This window comes from Botryllus schlosseri, chromosome 12 (genome assembly GCF_051294905.1).
Source record: "Botryllus schlosseri isolate E-star chromosome 12, Bs_hap1, whole genome shotgun sequence".
Classification (NCBI taxonomy): domain Eukaryota; kingdom Metazoa; phylum Chordata; class Ascidiacea; order Stolidobranchia; family Styelidae; genus Botryllus; species Botryllus schlosseri.
This window is the reverse complement of record NC_137247.1, coordinates 5,245,268-5,255,053: the sequence shown is the minus strand read 5'-3', so window position 1 is coordinate 5,255,053 and position 9,786 is coordinate 5,245,268. Positions and strand designations below refer to the sequence as shown.

The window sequence follows — 9,786 nt, the reverse complement described above, 5'->3', positions numbered from 1 at the left end:
TCTGGGTTTTTATCCTTGAAATCTGGGTTTTTTTCAACATCCAGTTCGCCAGGTCAGTTTTACGCTCAAAAATTAATTATTAGATTCGTTTGGTCGCAGTATCGTAAAATCCACGCACTTCAGTTCGCCATTGTCGATGGAATTTGCCGTTATTGTAACGACAAAATGTTGAGAATCTATTTCACTACTAAGAGGCTTCCGCTTGATGCGATGGAGCTTCATTGAATGGTAACTTCTAGGTCGCAGAAAGTCATGTTCATATAGGACCAATGCCAGTAGCGAACTCGGCACTTGGTGAACAATTCGGCATGGATCGATAAATATCATGTAACTGTATGGTATGCACAAGCACATGAACAGACCAAGTGATGATTCGACTAATATAATCATATTGTTATCTTAGTATATTTGCAGTTCCAACAGGGACACTCAGAGAGAGAGAGAGAGTTAGTTAGTTAGTTAGTTGGACACCCTAGCAAGTTAATCAGAGGCATTGGTTATCAATAAGCACATTCGAACCCTAACCCTAACCCTGAATTTCATGATTTGGCAGCAGTTACGGTATTTATGTTTACTATACATTGGTCTGTGATTATTCCAAATAAAAGTGATTGTCGTAGGATTATTCAATCGAAAGCTACTTTCAATCTGTCCAGGTCGCTGAAAATACATGAAATCATCCTTAGAAATAGGGAATGGATGGCATTGCATTGAACTTTCGCAGCACGATGATTTAATTAGTATCGGTACACTATTAAGTATTCAAGCTGCGCCCCAATTGTTTCATTGAGATGTGTCGAGAGGAAAACAACATGTTTTTTGTGCGATTTGCCGTATTAACCAAGCAAAATGTGTATTATGAACTGTTGTAAATTCAATATCAAAGGCTTCAATGACTGTATTCGACGACTATCAGGCTCCACTTTCACAGCTATCTCGTGTATTTTGAGTGAAATACAGGATCTGGGTTTTTCTGGGTTTATTTCGCCTCCACATCTGGGTTTTTCCGAAATATCCCAGTGGCATCTCTGTGTCCAAGTAATAGGCTACTACAGTTTCCAACACAGCAGTTCAGTGAAGGCAATCCCGTTTCAGCGATAATCGGTGGATGATATATAGTTTTCACCTGACGGACGCATCGAGCAAGGCACAGTTATATCTAGGAGGCTTTTCGCATCAAATTCCCTTTCGGCGGTTGTTTATGTCACGCCTATACCAAGTATGGTTGTCGTTGTGATTGCATTGTTATCGTTGACATGGCTGTTCCTTCCTGCATTGTGGTGACTCTTGCGTATTACGGACTGTAAATTTGGCATTTGACACAGGCGAGTAATGAATAGCTGACAAATTATTTTGGATATTATGGTTCACTTTTAGAATTAATTTAGATTTAGATTTAACGGCATCAAGCTATTTTCAACACGCGTTTTTAGCGATTTCGCGCGGTCCATCTGCAGCTGGCAACACACTGCTAACGTTACACGCAGCTTGCTCACTCGCATATTATATACAGTACACACTGCACAGTGCACACGAGACAAATGAACGGAAAAGTAAACATGTGTGCTTTTTGTAAAGTCAGAGATGCCATTGTGCACTTTGGAACTAATAAAATTTAACAGTTGACTAAGTAGCAGTCGGCCTTCCTCTCCGTCTCCGGGGTAGTGTTTTGTAATAGAATGCACCGCTGTTCATGTTCATGTGGCATGCTCGGAGGAAGGCAAAATCAAGCACGCATATACAAGGTAAAAGTATGAAAGACGGAGAAGGGGTAAGGAACACGTCGTCCTATCTATTCATTGCATCCCTCTGTATCTTATGAATTATTGCGTTGTGCTCGATGTATCGCATTGTGAATTGCGCGTCTTGACTGGACGAAAATAATAACCTCGGCTAGCCTCTAATCGACGATAGCCTATATCGTGCGGATATTTGTCACCATAATAATATACGAATCGATAAACCTCAGTTCAGTTTAGTTGAGGTCGGTTAATTATTTATAATTTTATCAGATCCATACAACACAAGATTTCGATACAATGAAAACATATAAAGTTGTCAAAACGACTTGGAGTAGTATTTGGAATCAGACACCATCGTGGGCCTAGGCGAAGCAAAGAGAATAGAGGCATGCACAGTTGCACACAGAATGAAAAGTAAGACAAAAACCTAAAAGGAGAAGCATCAAAAAGGAGATGACATGTTATGGAAGGCGAGGCCGCGGTATCAGATCGTGAGCCAGTAATCTCCAGCGCTGCCTAGTATTTATTCAGTAGGGTATGCTTCTGTGATTTGAATATGGATATGCACGCCGACTGCCGAAGGTTAATCTGGGCTCCTCGTCGCTACCCTCACTGCCATAACAGTGTTACAAAAACCCAGATTGGTGGTGAGCCGAGCCAAAAAAGCGGGCAGCAAAGGTAAAATTCCGGGCGCACGCAAAACGAGAGAGACTAATGTTGGAAGCGCACGAATGTGGAAGTCGTCCGGAGAGAGAGAGAGAGTCTTTATTTTTTTCATCCCACCATAATGCATAATAAACAGACGGCAATGATGGTGGTACAGAAGAATATGCATGTACGTACGTGCAGTATTCGGTACCAGATGGGAATGATCGATACGACCTTGAAGGTCAACTAGTCTGAGCACACCCGCATCAAACAGGTACACTTGACTCTATACATTCTGGCTGTAAAATTGTTAGCTAAAAAAGGAAGATAAAAAAGAAAAATAGTATGTAGGCGGAAAGGAAAGTTCGTGAACATTACCAAGTCAATTTCGTGGAGCACACGGCCTTAAGGCGATAAACACCACTATTGTATGCATGAAATAAATAAATAAATCTAGTAGTCAAAACGTTATATAATCTTGCTCTATTTCCAGGTAGGGTAGTTATCATATATCCTGATCTGTCTGTGAGCATGAAAGTAATAGTAGCTAGCATGTCCAAATGTGGAACAAAGACACTGCATAAATGCTTGGAAACGTTGGGATACACGGTTGCTGATTTCGATCACCATACCTTTCAAGACCGAGAAGAATGGGAAAAGATCCTTATTTACGGAAGTTCCAGTGAGCAATTTTACAAAATGTACAAAGATATCGATGCAGTGTGTGGCGCTCCTGTGTTCTACTTCTGGGAAGAGATAGCCACCGCGTTTCCCGACGCGAAGGTATGGCTTAAGGCCCAACTTCAGATTAGCACAAACCTAAACAAATACATATTTGACTTCGATACCGAAATTACTACCCTAACTATTACCTTGAATCTTGGCACAGTGTAAGATAATATCATCAAGGTAAACCAAGCGAAAATATTGTCACCCATCTCGGTAGGGAACAGAACACTATCAAAATCAACACAGACCAATTTAATGCCGACGTTTGCGTTTAATCACAGGCGAGAAATAACAAAGTTTTCAAAGTAATTGAAGCGTGAGTCCCGTGACTTATTCCCCCCCAGTCTCCTCACCATTTTTGAGTACACATTATAGTGCTAGTGATATGTCATATAGCTGACTGGTTGATAGTAACTCGGTTGGTGAACTGTCCCTCTATTGTGTCATGCTCTGTCTTGCGTGTACCAAGTGTCCGTTCACTGTGCTCAGTACTAGACACTTGGTGCCCATAACAATATTCAAAATGCAGTTAATGCACCCCTAGTGGGTGTTGGGCTGTCACGGAAATAGTATAGATAACTAACATACGGAAGTTAGTTATCAAAATAAATACGTTTCCTCGCATCCATGCAGGTGATCCTCACAACCAGAAGTGACGAACATGCGTGGGTTAAGAGCTTTCAGGATCAGATGAATGGATTTTCTTCATCTTGGTTGGTCAGGCTTTGCTACAATTTGACTCCTACAGGACGAGAGGCGCGAGATCATACTCGTCGATTCGGTTAGAAAATGGGAGCCATAGTCAATGTATATTTGAGGATTTAAATCAGGGATTGGTCGCGGACCGCATGCAGACCTTTCGATCCCTTGCAGCAGTTGTATATGGGTATCTCGAGTCAGCAAACGCAGCATTACCGTGGGGCGGGGCATATGAAAGTATTTCTTACTAAAAATCTGAAATAGTGCTATGAATGTAATGGATGCTACAAGCATTCTTTGATTAACTAGCATTGCTTCAGTAGCCGGATGAAATGTTCCAGCCCACATCAGGCTGCATAGGTTTCACGTCTCTGCTCTAAAGTGTATATACGAAATGACATTTCATGACAATCCTACAAAGTTATTGAAGATCGAAAGCTGTATCATTTCCCCTTTTAGGTCGCGTTCTATATTCAATTCCACCGCAAGGAATGTTTCAAGTTCTTTACCAGCCGAACAAGGACCTCTTAAGACGGAGATACCGGGAACATATCGCATCCGTAGTATCTGTAAGTGAATTGTAGCGGGTAGCCGCACCGTAAGGGCGTCTTGCCGTTCTTCAAACCTTTCGTTGACGGGCGTTGACTTGGGGGATATAAAGTATTTTAGAATTGGCATAGTAGCCTATCAAAAAATGTCAACGTGACTTCTACGACTATTCGAACGGTCTGTTAAAAACCAGTGTTGGGAACAAGTCAGTACCTTCGAGTCACGAGTCATCTCGAGCCATTGCACGTTTTGACTCGAGTCAAGTCAAGTCAAGTCAATCGATTTTCGAAGGTGACTCGAGTCAAGTCAAGTCACTCAATTTTTGGAGGTGACTCGAGTCAAGTCGAGTCAAGTCACGAGTCAAGTCACAATTCAAGTCACATTGAATTTTCGAAGTGTAAGTGATGATTCAAAGTCATAACATTTTGCCAGCTGCGTGAACGACAGATTAATTAGCCATTTAGCTTGAAAGAAATAACGACTATGTAGGCTTACCATATTTTGGAAATCTAAAAAGAGGACACTTTTTCAGAAATTCGCAACTTGCAAAACCGGAGTAGAATTCTCAAAAACCGGTGAATTTTTCCGACTTTGTGATCGGTTGACTTAAAAAAAAAAAAGGTCATCTTTTCCGCTCAGAGCTCAAAATACCGTTTTTCACTCCACATTGCCAGGTGGATGACAAAAAAAAAAAGGTCATCTTTTCGCTCAGAGCTAAAATTACCGTTTTTCACTCCGAGATACCCGTCGGAGCTTCACTTCTGTGCTAATTTGCGGCATATCACTCGCAATTTGCTCTAAATCTTACCTAAATTTTCAAAAAAGAGGACAAAATCTCAAAAAAGAGGACAAATGGGCGTCCTCCGAGGACACTTTCAAAAAAGTCAAAAAAGAGGACAAATCCTCTTAAAAGAGGACGTATGGTAAGCCTACTATAAAGTCAAATATACAAGCTAAAAGGCGATGTATCGCACACACACACGTAGAACTGCTAAAAAATACGTGAATAACTAGCTACATGCTACAGTCTGTTATTATCAGCCAAAATAGAGGATCGAATACGAAGCTTCGATAAGTTTAAACAAATTGATATGGTACAATACACTACCCATCTACACATCCGTCAGAATATAAACGTATGAACTATATTCATTCGATATAAATCATGCAGGAGGGTTGGTAAAGGTGAGCACTGTTCAATGTAAGCGTCGAGTCGACTAAGAACCAGAGATACGTTTCTATTAATCTACTACATACGACAACGTAAGCTGTGGTCATTTCGTTTGCGGTCAATTTATTCGTGATGTAACAATGGAGAACCAGTGAAACGTGTGATAAGTAAATTACTGGTTGCTCTCACAAGTTTCACCGGCGTGTCGCGAATAATCCGAACGTACACATGATACAGTGATTTAGTCGACACCGTTTATTTCTTGATGACTTGAAATTGACTCGTAAATTTTGCTCCGAGTCACGAGTCAATCCACATTTCTGAAGCGTCGAGTCAAGTCAAGTCAAGTCAAGTCATTTTTGCAAAGTGACTCGAGTCAAGTCAAGTCATACGAAAAAGTTGACTCGAGTCTGACTCGAGTTATCCCAACACTGTTAAAAACACGATACCTCCTACCTGTCCTTTACTGGAATCGGGACACTGAAAATTAGCAGATGTGCTTCCCAATTATTATACATTGTAGATTCTTAAATCTAGGCGATACAAAAGAGTACGAATGGATGTCGCTCAATAATTGCCGTTAAGTCTAATATTTATTTAAGGACAAAATACCATAACTTCCTCAACTTATACGCGATAATAGAAACGGATAGATTATATCGGCATCACTATATGCGTTAATTTCTGTGCAATAACATGTAGCGCTGCAGCGAGGAAAGACTTCTCCAGTTTGATTTTCGAGATGGTTGGAAGCCTCTTTGCGAGTTTTTGGGAAAACCAATTCCGGATCAAATATTCCCACACGAAAACAAGGCCGGGAAGATTTCCTCAGCGGTTTGGGACCTGGAGCCATTTAGAAGAATGAAGAGGGAACTCTACTTCGGTGCTGCCGTCATTTCGGCGTTCGCGAGTATTTCTTGCGTCGTCTTGCTCAAGATGATTGTTTAAGATCGTATTTTTATAATTTTGTCGCATTATATTATTTATAATTATATCATATGACAGTGGTTCCCAAACTTTTCGAGCGCCTGCGAAACGGAGTCTAAGGGCGGAGATAATAAAGTTGGATTAGAAATAAAGTCGATTATCGCGTTCGTCGGGATTTATCAACCCAGGATTAAGTTAGCATAAAGTTAGTGTTACTCTCATGATTTGACAAACCAGAGGATCTATAGATAAAGTTTCCTATAAAAACTGCGTACACTGCGTAGGCGTACCATTCCTACGCACAAATATTTCCGATAATGAGCGTGGCGATTGTCTCCTAGGTAACGGCTTCACTAAACAATCAATGAATTATGTACCCGCCATTGCAAAGCGATATCAATATTCTATCATCCGTTTCTTAGCTGTACCGCGTGCGAATCGGACACGACTTTCATTTCGCGATGATGATAATTCGACCTATTACAGTGGCAGCAGGCTGCTGTTTCATTCAACAAATTGACAACTGACAGCCAATAACGCGTTTTCGGATTATGATGCAACAGATAACCCACTTGATTGAAAGCTCGGGACACCTCTACCAACCATAGCGCTAACCTTTTCCAACTTTATGCGTCGTGATCAGCAGTATTTAATCACACGATTAGCATTCTTTCGGATCAGCTAACTTTATTATCTCAGCCCTTATTGAGGTGTCGCACAATGATAGCATCATGTTATGTTTTACTGGCACGTACGAAATGAATATGGGATAACTGGAGTATAGTCTAGGCTAGGTATCCTTGGAAATGATAAAGGTGCAGACTGTGCAAGTTTACATACCGTAATAAATGACCAAACTGAATTACAAAAGAACAGTGGCACTCAGCACCGTAACTGCCGCACCCCCCCCCCCCCCCCACTGGGGGGGGGGCGAGCTCGAAGGGGGCCCAAAAGTATTTCGTGAATTAGTATAAATCATAGAGTATTTTTTGAAAATTTATGCAATTTTTTCAAAAATTTTCTCGCGCGTTGCGCGAATTCAAGCGGCCATTTATCTTCATTATTGGGTATTGGGCCATTACCGCGCCACAACCCACGAAGACATACAATCAAGTTTTAGGCCATATAACATTAGGCTTACCATATTTTGGAAATAAAAAAAGAGGACACTTTTTCAGAAATTTGCAACTTGCAGAGCCGGAGTGAAATTCTCAAAAACCGGTTAATTTTTCCCACTTTGTGATCGGTTCACTAAAAAAAAAAAAGGTCATCACTTCCACTCAGAGCAGCTCAAAATAACGTTTTTTACTTCACATTGCCGGGTGGATGACTAAAAAAAAAAAAAAAAGTCATCTTTTCGATCAGGTCTAAAATCACCGCCGCCTGAGCTTCACTTCTGTGCTAATATGCGCCATATCACTCGCAATTTGCTCTAAATCTGCATAAATTTTCAAAAAAGAGGACAAAATCTCAAAAAAGAGGACAAGAGGGCGTCCTCCGAGGACTCTTTCAAAAAAGTCAAAAAAGAGATGACAAATCCTCTTAAAAGAGGACGTATGGTAAGCCTATATAACATGCGACTCCAAGAAGTGTGCCAGAACGGTCAGCAGCGAGAAAACCTTGGCCGAAAAGGTCTATGCCATTATGCTGACCGAAGACTTCGTTATATATACAAAATACATATAGGTTTAAATTGTCCATAGGTGCCTGAATGACTGGCGCCGAATGTTCCTGTCTTTGCAATCTGAACCTCACGAGACAAATACCACCCCGCTGGGAAAAATTTTATGCCAGTGTAGAAATACCAATTTGAAATCGTGTAAGTCTCTTAGTTTAGAAGCCTACGTTTGGATCACGAAATAACATTATGTAACGAAGTCATATCAACGGGTCCGCCCGCCAGAATATGTTTAATTATTATTTACGGGTCCTCCCGTTTTCAATACACTTCACTCTGCTCTACCGGTAAATCTAATAACGTGAGTAGAAAAGGACAATAAATTGATAGCATAATATATATGCAATCGCCGATCTGATTGACCGATTTTATCAGAAATTATCGAAAATATTCGCGCTTCGCGCTGGCTCACAATATAGTACACGTGATTTCGTGACAAACGCGAACAACGTGATGAAGGTGTTGTTTCATCACCCTATGGGAGCCCAAGACAGACGTTTTTAGGGGCCTGACGAGGTGCTGTTTCGTTCCTGCCAACGGGTATACGCCCGAAGATGTTTAATTAATATTTAGGGATGGTGTGAACCTCAGAAAGGTTCAGGTTCGTGTGAACGCGAACCTTTTTGAAAGGTTCTGTGTGAACGCGAACCTTTTTGAAAGGTTCTGTGTGAACGCGAACCTTATGACGTCACGTGACGTCACATTGCCAATTCCAACCCTACATTTCAGGCCACATAAGCCACAATATTCAATCAAGTACTTGTTATCGTTTTAAACGTCACCAAATGTATCAACCTGAGCAATCAAATCCTATAATAAAATAATTCTCTTCCGTCGCTTTGCCATCAATTTCGACGATGACTTACAAGGGAACATATAAGCTTTCGCCTTAACGGTGTAGGCCAGATCGTACAATGTATTCGGCGTCTGACTATTGCTACATTGGTATTGAGCAGAGTGTAAAACGTTTTTTTTTATTAATTGCAACCGATATTACCCCATAAACAATTAGGTTATACCGTAGCCAACACTCCAATCGCACTGATTTGGTTATTATGATACAATGAACATATCAAATCAAGATATATCCCGTACGCCTGCTAGATTTTTTTTTACATTCGACAACGATGATGTCTTATTTGTATCAATTTCACTGATTGTTTGAATAAGCATCATTCGCTGACTTCCCAAATGTAGTGTATTTCGTTCTTGATGTTGTTTTATTGCGGGTAAAGCTCACAGCAGAGAGTCACTATAAATATCCACAAACGGAAAGCTGAATATTTCGAGCGAACTTTTGTAACAAAGCAAGTAAAATATTTAAGATTGGCAAGGTGCGTGCTCGTTTAGTGTTGATTTTTATGCTGCCAGCGCCATGTATCGAGTGATCCGAAGTTGAAATGCAAAGAATTTCAACCAAAGACGTTATAATGACATGAAAAATTGTAATATATGAAAATGGTTCACAGTCCAGAACCTGCCAAGGTTCGTTTGTGAACGTGAACCTCTCATTTTCCGAGGTTCACACACAGAACGCGAACGTGAACCTCACTTTCACACCATCCCTATTGAGTGGTCCTACCTTTTCAAACACACCTCACTCAGCTCAACCGGCAAATCTGATTACGTGAGCAGAGAGAAGA

The 9,786-nt window shown here is 40.8% G+C and overlaps 1 protein-coding gene across 1 annotated transcript; it reads left to right on the top strand.

Moving 5' to 3' along the window:
* The first annotated feature begins 2,050 nt into the window (after positions 1-2,050).
* On the top strand, positions 2,051-6,632 carry LOC145452162 (uncharacterized). Its single transcript, XM_080330388.1, has 4 exons — positions 2,051-3,173; positions 3,753-3,900; positions 4,278-4,387; positions 6,241-6,632. The coding sequence occupies exons 1-4, from the start codon at positions 2,922-2,924 to the stop codon at positions 6,484-6,486; spliced, it is 756 nt and encodes a 251-aa protein (XP_080186514.1). The 5' UTR covers positions 2,051-2,921; the 3' UTR covers positions 6,487-6,632.
* Positions 6,633-9,786: the final 3,154 nt, after the last annotated feature.